At 59.6% G+C, this 14,137-nt stretch overlaps 2 protein-coding genes across 3 annotated transcripts; both read left to right on the top strand.

The window, feature by feature from the left end:
* The first annotated feature begins 730 nt into the window (after positions 1 to 730).
* Positions 731 to 5,417, top strand: SNCG (synuclein gamma). 2 transcript variants are annotated; one of them, XM_032270118.1, is made up of 5 exons: positions 731 to 969; positions 1,757 to 1,798; positions 2,128 to 2,255; positions 4,775 to 4,846; positions 5,127 to 5,417. In XM_032270118.1, the coding sequence occupies exons 1-5, from the start codon at positions 849 to 851 to the stop codon at positions 5,145 to 5,147; spliced, it is 384 nt and encodes a 127-aa protein (XP_032126009.1). In that variant the 5' UTR covers positions 731 to 848; the 3' UTR covers positions 5,148 to 5,417. The 2 variants fall into 2 exon arrangements, with proteins under 2 accessions (XP_032126009.1, XP_032126008.1); XM_032270117.1 differs by having other exon boundaries at positions 5,110 to 5,417.
* Positions 5,418 to 10,685: 5,268 nt separating this feature from the next.
* On the top strand, positions 10,686 to 13,280 carry ADIRF (adipogenesis regulatory factor). The gene is made up of 3 exons (XM_032270114.1): positions 10,686 to 11,273; positions 12,784 to 12,846; positions 13,055 to 13,280. The coding sequence occupies exons 1-3, from the start codon at positions 11,213 to 11,215 to the stop codon at positions 13,159 to 13,161; spliced, it is 231 nt and encodes a 76-aa protein (XP_032126005.1). The 5' UTR covers positions 10,686 to 11,212; the 3' UTR covers positions 13,162 to 13,280.
* The last annotated feature ends 857 nt before the right edge of the window (positions 13,281 to 14,137 follow it).

Below are 14,137 nucleotides of genomic sequence, written 5' to 3'. Positions count from 1 at the left end.
GAAGTGGTCAGGTCCATCTCAGGGGACCTGCTGCCCATCCACGCTGCTGGCCAGGAAGTGGGGGGCACTCCATGCCTCCTCAGCACCTTCAGCACTGGGCTGTGGGGGCCAGCAGTGGGTGGAGGCTCAGAGAACAGAAGGGGCTAATCTAGGGTCACACAGCATTCTGGCAGAGATCAGGGCCTGGGGAAGCCCTTTGTTTCCCTACCCCCACCCCCACCCCCACTCCCTTGCATCTCAGCTCCTCCAACTGGTTTCACGGGAGCCCAGGGTCTAGCAGCATCCAGGATGCTGGTGGGTAGCTGCACAGCCCAGGCTGCTGGAGGGTGGCCACTCTCACCTGACAGGCCTTTGTGGTCCTGACCCCTACCTAGGATGCTGGGGACACTGGCCAAGGTGCCTCCCCTCTCTGTGCCTGCCGGTCTAGGTTTAGCATAGACACAGCACCCCGAGACCCAAGAGTACCCAGCCAGGGCTGCCCCCATGAGTGGGCAGGGGCAAGGCAGCAAATGAATAATGACAGGGATGGGTTGGGAGGTGGCCAGCTCCTGGAGGGCAGGGGGCAGGAGAGCTGAGCTGAGCCTGCAGGAGCCCAGGGAGCCTGGTCTCTGCCTTCCTATCCTGGAGGAAGGTGAGGGTGAGCGAGCCTCCCTCCCTCCCTCCCTCCCCGCCCCCACCGCGCGCGGGGCTGGCTGGGCTCCAGCTGGCCTCCGCATCAATATTTCATCAGCGTCAATAGGAGGCAGCCGGGACAGCGCTGCGGCAGCACTCGAGCCAGCTCAAGCCCGCAGCTCGCAGGGAGATCCAGCTCCGTCCTGCCTGCAGCAGCCCAGCCCTGCGCACCCACGATGGACGTCTTCAAGAAGGGCTTCTCCATCGCCAAAGAGGGCGTGGTGGGTGCGGTGGAGAAGACCAAGCAAGGGGTGACGGAAGCAGCTGAGAAGACCAAGGAGGGGGTCATGTATGTGGGTAAGTGGGGCATGGCAGGGTGGGACAGTGCGGCAGCCAGAGGGCGGGGTGCCCAGTTACCTTCGCCAGATCTTACTCCCCAGCCCCAGGGAGGTATTTTTGGAGGGGGCAAGGCGCTGGCTGTCAAGGTGGGGTCTCCAGACCCTGGGGCACGCACAGTGTCCTGTGCACACCCATGTGTGTTTGTCTCTGGCCTCCTCAGGGCCTCTGGGTGTCAGAGACTGCAGACAGGGCTGGCTACCTGTCTGTGCACACACAAAGACTCACCCAAGCACACCAGGTTCCCCTGAGCCTAGAGTCTCTGAAGCCACGAGCAGCCTGGCGCTCAGGAGGTCCCCAACCTCTCCACACGGGAGCCACTGCAGCCAGGCCATGGGACCCACCCTACCCAGAGAGAAGGGGTGGGCTGGGGGATGAGACCCAGGCTCAGGGTTCCCTCCCACCTGATACCCTCCTGGCTCCCTCCGAGGAAGAGGAAGGGAAGACCAAGCTGATGACTCAGCTCTGGGCCGTCCAGTCCTATTGCTGCTTCCGAGGTCCGGCCACACCCAGTCAGGGGCTGGACCCTCAGGCCGGGTCTCTCTTGTCCCCCGCTCTGTCCCCTTCCTATCCAATCATTTCCTCTAGACACAGCAGGAAGTGGTCCTCTGAATGGGCCGCCGGCCCCCAGACACCATCCTCACCCCCCTGCGACCCTGCAGCTTGTCCGGCTGTTCTGTTGTGTTTGTGCTGACCGCCCCCAACACCTGGAGCGGGGTCTGGGCTGACGGCTCCATTTCCTCCCCAGGAACCAAGACCAAGGAGAATGTTGTGCAGAGCGTGACCTCAGGTAAGGAGCCCCGGGGCCAGGAGACATGGGGTGGGCCCCCTGGGGCTCCTGCATCCTAGTGCGGGGGGCTCCAACCTAGAGTCCTGCCTTACCACCAAACTGGGGTCCCAAGACCTACAGACCCCTGCAGACCATGAGGCTAAACTAGAGTGGGCGTCCTCTTCCCCTCACCAGCATCAGAGCTGCCCTGGGGTCAGAGGGAGGCGGGGCGGTGCCCGCAGAGCCAGGGCCCTGAGCTCCTGGGCAGGGGCTGCGTGCCCGACTCCAGCAGACCTGCCGCGGGGCCCGGGCCGGGGCCGGGGCGGGGGCCAGCCAGTGTCCTCCCGCAGTGGCTGAGAAGACCAAGGAGCAGGCCAACGCCGTGAGCGACGCCGTGGTGAGCAGCGTCAACACCGTGGCCATTAAGACCGTGGAGGAGGCGGAGAACCTCGCGGTCACCTCCGGGGTGGTACGCAAGGTGAGCCCTGGCCCTCAGACCCACCCTGTCCACTCCCGGGCCCAGAGAGGCCGCTGGGGGAGACGGCATCACCGCACTCCACACCCCAGGAAACAAGACGGGGGTCGGGGGCTGGCTTCAGTTTCAGCACCCACTGAGCGCCGGCGTGGGGTGGGGTCCCTGCTTGCTGCTTGACCTGCATTCGGGTCTGGAATCCCCACAACCACCCCTTCGGGGGCACTTGGGGGCCCATCTCACAGACAAGGAAAGAGAGGCTCAAAACCACACCTTCTGGACGGCTGTCAGCATTTAGGAGACGCCACATTTTATAAGTGAAAACGGGGTCCCACATGGTGACAGGCAGCGTCCCAGGCAGTGGTCACCCAGCCAGGGGCTGAGTCACACCCGCCCCCCGGACCCAACCTTTCTCCCTGTGCTGGGCGGGGCTGCTGCCTCCTCCTGGGAGCCGCAGGGAAGCAGCGTCCCCTGGTGGTGGGAAAGCAGAACTGGGTCTGACCCCACCCTCTGCAGCTGCCTGTGTATGTGTGCACACGTGTTGAGTGTGCATTTATATGAGAATGTGTGTGGGTGTGCATGTGAGTGAACGTACACGTGTGTGTGCGGCCCAACAGCAGACAGCACAGGAGCAGTGGGGCGCTCCCCAGGGACGGGTGTTGACCAAGTGAGCTGTCCCTGCCCCTGTGACACAGCAAGCTCTGCCTTGCGCATCTTATGCTTGTTAGTTCATTTAAAAGACAGAAAATCCCATGAGACAGGGTGTGGAAACTAAGGCCCAGGGAGATTAATGTGCCACAGGCCCATGGCTAGCTCATGTGAGCTTGGAATTCTGAGCAGCCTGTGCTCTGAGAGACCCTGTGGCATTGTAGGTGGTAACCTGGGCTAGGATTCCAGCCTGGGGATGGAGCTGGGGAGCAGTGTCCAGCTCTCCTACCTGCTGCAGGCCTCCTGGGTGCTGGAGTCCCAGGCTCCCAGCACTGAGAACCCCTGTGTTGGGAGTGAGTGGGTGAAAGGGCGGGGGCTGCCCTACTCCTCCTGGCTCTGGGGCGACGCCCAGGTGTCTGCTTCCAGTGCCAGCACAGGGTCTTCATGTCCCTGGAGCTGGCAACTGCTCCCTCCCCTAGTTCCCCTTCCTCTTTGTATGAACTTGAGAAGCAAAAGAACCTCTCTGGGCCTCCGTGTCCTCATCTGCAAGAGGGGGTGAGTGTGTCTATCTCCCTGGGCTGTGTGATGAGGCATGGCCATGACCCCCATGAAGCGATTCTCCTGGCCCATGTGAGCACCCAGCAGAGGAAGGTGACCATCATCATCATCAGTGCCCTGGGCAGAACACATAGAGCCCCAGGAGGCCCCTCCTTCCCCACCCCCAGCAAAAAAGGCACTGGGATGAGGGTACCCACACTCCCAGTGAATCCTGGAGGGGTAGTGAGCCCTTGGAGCCATCTCAAGGGAGACTCATCTCCTGGTGACACCCAAAAACCAGTCATGACTCATCTCCCGGTGAACCATGAAAGGCCTCAGCTGAGATGGTCTGACCGCTCATGCCCCTGCCCTCATCACCAGCTTTAGGGTGGCAGGACTTGACAGGTGGTACCTGCCCTGCCCATGGAGAGCCTGGCCAACTCCAGCCAGCACAGCACTGCCCTTTTATGCCCCACTCTGCCGAGGGGCAGGATGTCCCTGGAGCAACACAGAGGTGGCAGGAATTTCCAGAGGCAGGTGCTGAGGCCAGTGTCCAGGCAAATCACCAGTCTGGTCCTACACACCCAGCTGTCATGGCCTCTCACACAAATGTCTGGCTGGCATGGAATGCAGGAGACAGAAAACGGGAAGTGGGAGAGGGTTGTGTAACCTCTGCTGGCCCTGACCAGCCTGAGCCTAGAGCCTGTCCAGGAGGCAAGGAGAGGAACTCATGCTTCTGGAAACTGGAGTGGGCCTGGAGCAAGCCTGACCTGAGGCCCATACCCCCTACCACTTTGAGCTTGGAGGCCCTGAGCTGCATGCCAAGCCTCTGTGGCCTCAGAGTCCCTATGTAAACCCCAATCAGCCTTCCTTGTAGGGCTACTGGGGGTGGGGTCCGACCTGGGGCTTCAGGGGCCTCTGCCCACCCTCACCCCCACTCCACCCACCCTACCCAGGTTCCTCATCAATGAAGACCAACTAGGGGTTTCCCAGAGATGGGGGACCAGCTTGAAGGCTGAAGCTAGGCTCCAGGGTACTTCGTGCCCCTGGAAAGCCTAGGCATCATCAGACAGAGCCCCAGATATTATCTGAACTGGGGACCAGCTTGAAGGGTGAAGCTAGGCTCCAGGGTACTTGGTGCCCCTGGAAGGCCTCAGCATCATCAGACAGAGCTGAGGCCAGATATTGTCTAACTGCCCATCCCCAACACCTCCAGCCCCTCCAAGTACAAGGCCATGAGGAGTCTCTGCTCCTTTTTGAGGCCAGGTCACCCTGGTTGCAGGCAGCTAGGGGTCTCTGCATTCTCCACATGGTCTCAGGTCCCCTTTTCTCCCCTACAGGAGGACCTGAAGCCATCCGCTCCCCAACAGGAGGGTGAGACTGCCAAAGAGGAAGAGGAAGTGGCAGAGGAGGTAGGAGCAGAGCTCCTGGGGTGTACCATGGAGGGTTCCTGGGTAGGGACCGCATGTCCCACAGACTCACTGCTTCTATCCAGAGCCCACAGGGGCCTCCTGACCTTCTGCAGCCTCCACAGGGACTGTGGGCAGGGCTAACCTTGAACCTGAGTGGGAGGTCCCCACAAGGATGACCCTTCAGGCATGGGGCACAGAGGACAAACTTTCCCAGCCCAGTCAGGGTGGCCCATGAGGGTTGGGGCCTGGAACTGTGTGTGCAGGTCATTCTCTCTCCCAGGCCCAGAGTGGGGGAGACTAGAGGGCTGCAGGTCAGCGCGGACGCCCTGAGGACCTCTCTTCTGCCTTGGACACCATCCCCTTCCAGCACAAGGAGTGCCCGCCTTGAGTGACCTGCGGCTGCCCACGCTTCTGCCCTCATGCCTAGCCACCCCTGGCCTGTCACCTGTGCTGCTGCACCGACCTCACTGCCCTCCCTCGGCCCCGCCCGCCCTCTGGTCCTTCTGACCCCACATATGATGCTGGGAATTTTTTTTTTATGATTCCAAATAAAACTTGAGCCCACTCCTGCCATGCTTCCTATCCGTGCTGTGTAGCTTGAGAAGGGACCCTCAGGCCCCCCAGGAAGAGGAGCAGATTCAGCCTGTTGATAGGACCAGGTACCCTACAGAGACACACACAGGGCATTCATGGGACCTGTGTGAACAGGCACTGCCTTCAGGAATACCGCCAACCCACCCATTGCCTTTAACATGGAGGAGGTGGCACTGCCTTTGGTTTCCCAACACATTCGGCAGGATTCACAGACCCATCCACAGGGACAATTTAGCTCAGCCTCACGGTGGCCCCTGCCTGCCTGCTCCACATCCCTGAGGAAACTTCTGTCAACAGGAGGTGAAGATGGGCTCCTGGGCCTTCCCTCCGTGTGCGTCCTGGGCTCCAGTGTCGCACAGGGAACGGGGCCACCTAACATCCTTCCCGGGGCAGACGGTAACTTTCAAATACGGAGACGTCTAAACCTAGTGAGGATGAAGGGCATACCCCAGCAGAGACAAGAGGTGACCTTGCGGCGCCTCCCTCCTGGCCCCACCCAGCCTCACGCTCCCCACAGGACCTGGAGCTAGGTACCCGCTGCACCCCTCCTGCACCCCTCCTGTACCCAGAAGCCTGTCAGGTGCTACTAAAAACACCACGGAGACGCACGAGGCCACACCTTGAAAGAAAAATAAAAAGCAACAACTGCTGATTTCTTCGCAGGTGTTGACTGGGCCCTGTTCTGAGCACTCGACCTTATTCAATCCTCAGAACAAACCTCTTAAGTCGGAGCTGTAGATCCAGGTTTTGCTGAGAAGCACAGGACTGGGCAGAAGCCCAGGTGGCCCCCGCCCTGCTATGGCCACGGGGACTGCATGGGCCCCAGGATGCTTACAATGGATTGACCCCCACCCAACCCAAGGTTTCAAAACAACCCGGGCCCGCTGGCCAGTGTCCTACATGAAGGACTGTTTGCGTCGTGCCTGGCAGGCCTGATGCAAACAGCCCCACTGGCCAGGGTTGTGTTGAAATCTGGTATGCCTGGCAGGCTTGTTCAGACCAGGGTTCCCTGGGGATCCCGCCTTCCCCTTTGATACTCAGACGGTTTGGGCTCAGAGCATCTCAGTGACTTGCCCCAAGCCTCCAGGTCTGGGTGTTGGGACCAGAGCTTAAGTCCCTCCACACGTGACTTCAGACACTGCCCTGTCCACACCACCTCCCCATCCAGCCTCTGCAGTAGGTTTAAGGGGAGCCCAGGGGGCTGGGAGCCCAGTCAGGCCTAGCTGAGTGGAGCTGTATCTGTCGTCTAGCCACGGACATCCACTGGGAAGGCAGAAAGGAACAGGGGGCTGCTGGTCTCCACACCCCCAAACCCTGCCACGGGTAGGCAGGAAGGGCCTGGAAGCAGCTCAGGACAGTCAGGGCTGTTCCTGCTCCCCAGCCCAGACACGTGCACATAAGCAGGCCTGTACGAACCCCAGGAGGAGGCCACCTGGGCCTGGGTGTGCCCGAGAGTCCTCTGGGCTGTGAGAGAAAGCAAGGAGGGGCAAGGCCGGTCAGGTGATGGGGTGAGGGAGAGGGCACCTATGCCCAGCTCCCAGCGACAGACTTCCCCAGGCTCCGGGGCCCTCTACCTCTGCTGAAGAACCCCAGAGGGGGTCTCTGCTGTGCCTACCACAGCCCCCCTGCAACCCCCCTCACACACACTCAGGGCTTGTTCCTGGACTCAAATAACATCACCAGGAAGCCCCTTCCCAGCCGTGGGCACCGGCAGTGCTCTTTGCCTTTGAAACCTCATGTGCTCTGCGCCCTGTGAGGCTGCTTCTGATCTCCCTGCAGGAGCACGGTCGACTCCCCTTATCCACAGGGATACACCCAAGATCTTCCCAGATGCCTGCAACCCCAGACAGTACCGAAGCCTACATATCATGGGTCTTCCTACACATTCGTCCCTATGATAAAGTTTATACGTTAGGCACAGTGAGAGACTAACAATAACAAATAAGAAAATTGAACAATTTTACAATACAATGTAATAAAAGTTATTTAAAATATGAATTGTTTATTTCTGGAATTTTCTTTTTTTTTTGAGATGGAGTCTCACTCTGACATCCAGGCTGAAGTCCAGTGGTGCCACCTCTGCTCATTGCAACCTCTGCCCCCCAGATTCAAGTGATTCTTCTGCCTCAGCCTCCCAAGTAGCTGGGACTACAGGTGTGTAGCATCACGCCCAGCTAATTTTGGTATTTTCAGTAGAGACAGGGTTTCACCATGTTGGCCAGGCTGGTCTCGAACTCCTGACCTCAAGTGATCTGCCTTCCTTGGCCTCCCAAAGCGCTGGGATTACAGGTGTGAGCCCCCACACCCAACTATTTCTGCAATTTTGCATTTAACATTTTGGACCTTACTGATTGTGGTGTGGGGGCCAAGGGAAAACTTCCCCTTTTTTTTTTTTTTTTTTTTTTGAGATGGAGTTTCGCTCTTGTTACCCAGGCTGGAGTGCAATGGCGCGATCTCGGCTCACCGCAACCTCTGCCTCCTGGGTTCAGGCAATTCTTCTGCCTCAGCCTCCTGAATAGCTGGGATTACAGGCACGCACCACCATGCCCAGCTAATTTTTTGTATTTTTAGTAGAGACGGGGTTTCACCATGTTGACCAGGATGGTCTCGATCTCTTGACCTCGTGATCCACCCGCCTCGGCCTCCCAAAGTGCTGGGATTACAGGCTTGAGCCACCGCGCCCAGCCTGAAAACTTCCCCTTTACACTTTGAAGGTTGACTGAAAAGACAGCTCATAAAAGCCTATTAGGAAAAATGGACTACACATACATTAGCGTGTGTATTCCATTTAGAATGTGAATTCCATTTTCCATGAGGAGGAAATCAGAGTGACTGTGCCACCATGAAATGCGGTACAGATGAGCAATGGGGAAGTGTGGATGATTGCAGGGGGCTGGTAAATCATTTTTAGGGGAATTCAGTGGGCTTGAAGAACATACAGTGGCCTCGGACAAAGCCTGTTGCACTCAGAGCAACAGCGGTTGGCAAAATCTGTCCAGGTGTGTGAGCAGGCTGCAGTCTTTCTTCCTGTGACGTGAGTTGTTGGAGAAAACTCCGGGAAAGGACCAGATGTCACTGTTTTCTTTTTTGGTGGGTCCAGATTTTAGGCAGATGAGGGACTTCAGAGAACAACTTCACTGTGTGCTTTGGAAGAGACAAAGTGTTAAGGGAGCTGGAGGAGTCTGGTCAGAGAGACCTTAAGGCTTCTTCAGTTCAGAATGTCACAGCATCATACTTTGGGGTACTGGTTTCTGAGCCCCAACAGTGGGTAACTGCAGAAAGTGAAGCAGCAAATTAGCTGGGTGTGGTGGCAGGCGCCTGTAAAATCCCAGCTACTCAGGAGGCTGAGGCAGGAGAACTGCTTGAACCCGGGAGGTAGAGGTTGCAGTGAGCCAAGATTGTGCCATTGCACTCCCGCCTGGGCAAGAAGAGCAAAACCTTGTCTCCAAAGAGAAAAAAAGTGAATCCACAGGAAAGGAGGTCCATGGTAACACCATGGCTTTCTGCCCCTTGTCTGAGAAGCACCAGTGACCTGCACCCTCTCACAACGTCCACTGCTGAGTGCTGGGCACCCTTGAGCCCATTTACTCTTCACAACACACTTTGGTGAGATGCTGTGATGTGATGGGGATGTTGAGGCTCATGACTTGTCCTAAGGGTATCTGAACCCAAGAAGTTTGACTGCAGTGCCTACCGCTAGAGCCATGCTGAGCTTTCTATTTTTTTTTTTTTTTAAGACGGAGTTTTGCTCTTGTTACCCAGGCTGGAGTGCAATGGCGCGATCTCGGCTCACCGCAACCTCTGCCTCCTGAGTTCAGGCAATTCTCCTGCCTCGGCCTCCTGAGTAGCTGGGATTACAGGCACGCACCACCATGCCCAGCTAATTTTTTTTGTATTTTTAGAAGAGACAGGGTTTCACCATGTTGACCAGGATGGTCTCTATCTCTTGACCTCGTGATCCACCCGCCTCGGCCTCCCAAAGTGCTGGGATTACAGGCGTGAGCCACTGCGCCTGGCCCCATGCTGACTGAGCTTTCTCTATCATCATCTGCTGGGGGCTGGCTGTCCCTCCCCACGGAGGCTGTCCAGCTCATTGCCCACGGGACCTGGAGCACAGTGGCACCAGCAGCCTGTGATAAACAAGAGCACACAAAGGCCTGCCTGGCTATCAGGCACTACCAGTGGGATTTCAGGAAGGCTGGCAGGGCTGCCGCTGGGTGGGCAGGGCAGGGCTGAGCTGGGCTCCCAAATCCCCCAGGCATTGATCTGGCCACTTCCAGGGCAGGGCAAGTCTCTAGGCAAGAAGGGGTGGGGGCTAGGAGGACCATCGCTGCTGCTGCTTTGTTTTGTCTGAGACCTGCTCCCTCCCTTCCTCCACCTAATCTCGCTTGCCTCTTCCCCTTGCCCAGGGTTGACCTCATCTCCCTTAATCCATACCCAGCGTTTGTGTGTGTGTGTGTGTGTGTGTGTGTGTGTGTGTACAGGCGCACTTCCAGACGTCCCCCTCTAGGGGCCAACCCCGAACCACAAGCCGACGCCAACAGAGGTGCAAGAAAGAGCCCCAGACAGGAAGTGTTAGAGAGACCCAGAGACTCAGGGCGGGTGTGCACTGGCCTCCATGCCCTGAAGGCTGACTCTGGAGTGGGGGTGCACCCCCTGGGTGGGGCCTGACCCACGCCCCTTGTGTGTCAGGGGAATGTGTCACGAAGGTTGTTTTTCTGGCCCCAGGGATGACCTTCTCCACTCAGGCTCACGTCCCTAAGTCCCCTCCTAACAGCTACAAGTCGTACCCTAGCGCCTTGCCCGCCCCATCTCAGGAAAACTGACCTGAGAGGCCCAAGCTTATTCCTGCCCTCCCTGAGCCATGCTTCCTGCCCAGCTTCCTCAGGCCTCGGTGACCAATGGCAATCTCCTTGACTGGGCCGGGCACACACACACTGCCCTCTCCTTGGGGTTGCATGGTCTGCAGGTGCACACGCCCATGTCTCATCCTCTGGGGGGAAGGATTTACGAGGCTTCCTCTGTCTGTATCTACTGGGTCACAGTGGCTGCAGGTAGAGAGCCAGTCAGCAGTGCCCCAGCAGGTGTGTGGTGCTGGGGGCTCTGCTCTTGCTAGGGCCCTAGGGTTTACAGCCACCTAGGAGGGTTCGCAGATTCAAGTCTCTGCTACGAGTTTGGGTAAGACCGACCTAGCTCTCTCCAACTGCTTCTTTCTTTACTGATGCTATTAATAAAAATACCCATTTCAAGAGATGGTTGTAAAGATCACACTAGTGACTGAAGAGCGTAAGGCAGTGCCTGGCACAAGACAAATGCTCAATAAAAGGCCGCTGCTGTCATTCGTGTGGACACCAGCCCTGTGCTCCTGCCCTGGAGCTGACCAGCGCTCACACCCAGGATCAGAAAGGGAGGACTGGGCTGATGAGCTGGGAGGCGGTGTGTGCCCTTCTCCTGCCCCCAGCTCCTCTCTGGACCCCTGCTCCAGACCCTCTGCAGTCCTAGCCCTTCTTCGGTCCCTGGTTGGGTCCGCCCCTTTCCCACCGCGGCCCGCCTGAGGCCAGGATGTGCTCCCTGGCGGGCGGATTCTGGAGCAGGGCCCGGCCACTCCCCGGAGTCTGTGTGCCGGGAACCGCCCTGCGCCCTCTCCCCTATGCCGGGTAGGCCGGCCCTGGGGCGCCTTAAAAACCGGAGCTAGCGCTCGGCCTCGCGACTCTGGGCAGGATCCAACGTCGCTCCAGCTGCTCTTGACTACTCCGCAGATCCCCCGAAGCCATGGCCAGCAAAGGCTTGCAGGACCTGAAGCAACAGGTGGAAGGGACTGCCCAGGAAGCGGGTGAGGACAGCGGGCGACCTAAGGTCCAGGCAGGGGCACCTGCGTGGGCGCGCAGGCAGAAGGGGCGGGTCTGCGCGGTCCGTAAGTACGGGAACCGCAGCTTGGCTCGTTCCTCCCGAGACCCGGGGCGGGCAGGACGCCCACCCCGGCCAGCGGAGAGATGATGCCCTGAGAGAGGCGGTGGAACAGAGGCTCCTGGGGAGCTCGGGCCGCGCGGCGGGCACTGCGGGAGCCCCTTCGAGGAGGCCGCGCCCGGGTCCTCAGGCGAGGGTGAAGGTCCAGGACCGGACCCGGCGCGGTCCGCCACCACCTCCACCCGCGCGCCACCAGAGGCTGCCCCATTCCCCAAAAGTAATCATTGCCTTTAAGTCCCCACTTGGCAAAGAAGATCCTTAATTCCTCCACCTCTTTCCTCCTTTTTCCGGAGGTGACACAGCTGGGATGGAGGCATGGGGGATGTGAGGAGACCCCTCGGTCACCAGGGTGGCTCTTCCCGCACATAGCCCAGGCTTCCTTAGGACTCCAGCTCCCAATCCTTTCTGCCCATATCCCAGTCGGGAGACAACATCCAAACCAACCCCTTCCTTCACCAGTGCCCGGGGGGCCCACAGTTCCTCCCTTGAGACTAAAATGCTACCCAGGAGGCCTCGGTGTCAGGTCTCTTCCTTCTGGGCTGCACGTTCCCATCTGAGAGCTGGGTGCAAAGGATGGGCTGTTTTCAGATGGGTTAATCCAGACGAGGTCCCCAAGAGCCTATCAGCACCCTTGCTTGACTAACCCTCTGCGCAGGAGGGGTCTGGGTAAAGCAGGCCCTTTCCTGTTCAGCAGCAGGGACGAGTTTACAGCTCTGCTGGCCAGGGGCTGGTGAGAGCCTGGAAACTCCATTCCCCGCAGGCCGAAACTCTGGTCCAGAGGAGATGGCCCGGCCTTGGAAGTTTCGCCTCTTTCCTGCACTTGCCTCCTGATGTCCTACGCTGCCGGTCCAGAGGCACTGGCCTTGCTTCTGTGCCCTCCGGGGCAGGCCACGGGAGAGAGGAGGCCGTGAGAGCCTGGCAAAAGTCCAGGCCCAAGGGCCAAGTGCACAAAAGATGGGAATTCAGGCACTTGGGCCAGGCTTCTAGGGTAGAAGCTGTAAAACGGGGCAGGGGTCTTCTGGGCCATGCCCAGCAGCAGCCAACAGCCCAGATGCCAGCTGCAGCCTTGCCCTGCCCTGCCTTCCTTCCTCTGTCCAACATGTTCTCAGCAGCCCTGAAGATGGAAAGGGAAGCCCCTCCCCAACAGGGGAGGAGCTCAGAGTTAGAAATAAACAAGAACACCCCAGAGGCATAGAAAAGGCTCCTGCCCCTTGGGCTGGGCGGCCCTGGGCCAGGGACTTAATCTCCGTGGCATCCATCCCTTGGGCCTGTACGACAGAATACTCTGGAGAACACATGAGGGGCATGGCAATGATGGGGCCCCTGTGGTCGGTGGTGCCTCAACGGGGGGTAAAGGCCACATCTCTCTGTTCCAGTGTTAGCGGCCGGAGCAGCAGCTCAGCAAGTGGTGGACCAGGCCACAGAGGCGGGGCAGAAAGGTCTGGTGAGGCTGGAGGGAGGCGGGCGACCCCAGCACACCTCCCACTCCCTACCCCACCCCGGGGCCCAGGCACACCCTGTCCTTTGCAGAGCCTTCTGCCCACCCTGCCCCAAGCAGGTCCCCCCCGAGAGACCCAGGCCAGGCTAAGCCTACGTGCACTGGTTCCCCCGGCCCTGCCTGACCTGCCCTCTTCCGCCCTTCCCCAGCCATGGACCAGCTGGCCAAGACCACCCAGGAAACCATCGACAAGACTGCCAACCAGGCCTCTGAGACATTTTCTGGGATCGGGAAAAAATTTGGCCTCCTGAAATGACAGTAGGGAGATTCGGGTGACCCCCCTCGAGGTGCCATCCAACAGAGCCTGGCCCTGAGCTCCGGGCGGCCGCCACCTCCTCGGTCTGCCCCCTCATTAAAATTCACGTTCCCATCCTGTGTCTACTTCGTGACTCCTCACAAGCTGGGCCCAGTTCTTCCATGCCAAGAGCAGAGTCCCCAAAGCTGGAATCCTGGGCTCCCAAATTCGGAAATCCAAGCCGACTGTCTCAGGAATGCTTTCCATCTCGCCAAGGGCCTCTCCACGCTCCCTGACCCGAGGCTCAGCCTCCTTATCGGTTCGTGCCCCTCCCTCGTCCGACTCGGAAGCCAGCCTCCGCCCCTCATTCCCTGTCCTAGGATCCCGGGCCCTCCAGGGAGCCGGGCAGGACTAGGCCCCCAGATCCTCAAAAGGCTCCGCTCTGGGCGGGGCAAGGGGCCTTGCAAGGGCTGGGGCCTCAGGAACTTCTCTCCCCCAGCTGCTCCTGGAGGCTGGGAACAGGGGAGACGACCCAGGGCCTCCGGACATCAGGCGGCGGGAGGTTGTGGGGTCGACGCCGAGTGGGGAGCCGGGCTTCCGGCCCTCGCTACCCCGCCTCGGCCTGCGGGGTGCCTGCGCCCCCGCCCCACCCAGCGGTGAGTCACAGGGCAGGGCCTGCGGGGTGCTTTGTTTTGTGGGGCACTGCGGCTCAGCTTGGTCCTGCCCTGACACGCCCCTGGGAGGGGCTTCGTGGCTCGGGGCCTTGCACGTGAGCACAAAGACGAGGGGCGGGGCCTTGCAAGTGCGCGCACGCGTGCAGGAGACCTCTCCCTTCCGCAGCTCTTTCCTTCGGGACAAACCTGTAACTTCCGCCCCCAGAAGCTTCTGTCGGGCCGGTCCCGGATAGACTGGGGTTCCCAGCACCCCTGGCACGCGTCTACTCCCGCAGCCGCGGCCCCGGGTACGCCCTGCCTGTGGGTGACTCACGTGGCACTGG

The sequence above is a fragment of the Sapajus apella genome, unplaced genomic scaffold (assembly GCF_009761245.1).
Source record: "Sapajus apella isolate SASKATOON/1434 unplaced genomic scaffold, GSC_monkey_1.0 scaffold203, whole genome shotgun sequence".
Lineage (NCBI taxonomy): Eukaryota > Metazoa > Chordata > Mammalia > Primates > Cebidae > Sapajus > Sapajus apella.
This window is presented reverse-complemented; position numbering and strand designations above follow the sequence as displayed.

Excerpts from the sequence above, each read along its gene's own strand:
- SNCG (XM_032270117.1), top strand. The coding sequence starts at position 849 with ATGGACGTCTTCAAGAAGGGCTTCTCCATCGCCAAAGAGGGCGTGGTG. Across the intron at positions 2,256-4,774 it reads CCTCCGGGGTGGTACGCAAG|GAGGACCTGAAGCCATCCGC; the intron begins GTGAGCCCTGGC and ends TCTCCCCTACAG. Across the intron at positions 4,847-5,109 it reads AAGAGGAAGTGGCAGAGGAG|GTCATTCTCTCTCCCAGGCC; the intron begins GTAGGAGCAGAG and ends CTGTGTGTGCAG.
- ADIRF (XM_032270114.1), top strand. The coding sequence starts at position 11,213 with ATGGCCAGCAAAGGCTTGCAGGACCTGAAGCAACAGGTGGAAGGGACT. Across the intron at positions 11,274-12,783 it reads AGGGACTGCCCAGGAAGCGG|TGTTAGCGGCCGGAGCAGCA; the intron begins GTGAGGACAGCG and ends TCTCTGTTCCAG. Across the intron at positions 12,847-13,054 it reads CACAGAGGCGGGGCAGAAAG|CCATGGACCAGCTGGCCAAG; the intron begins GTCTGGTGAGGC and ends GCCCTTCCCCAG.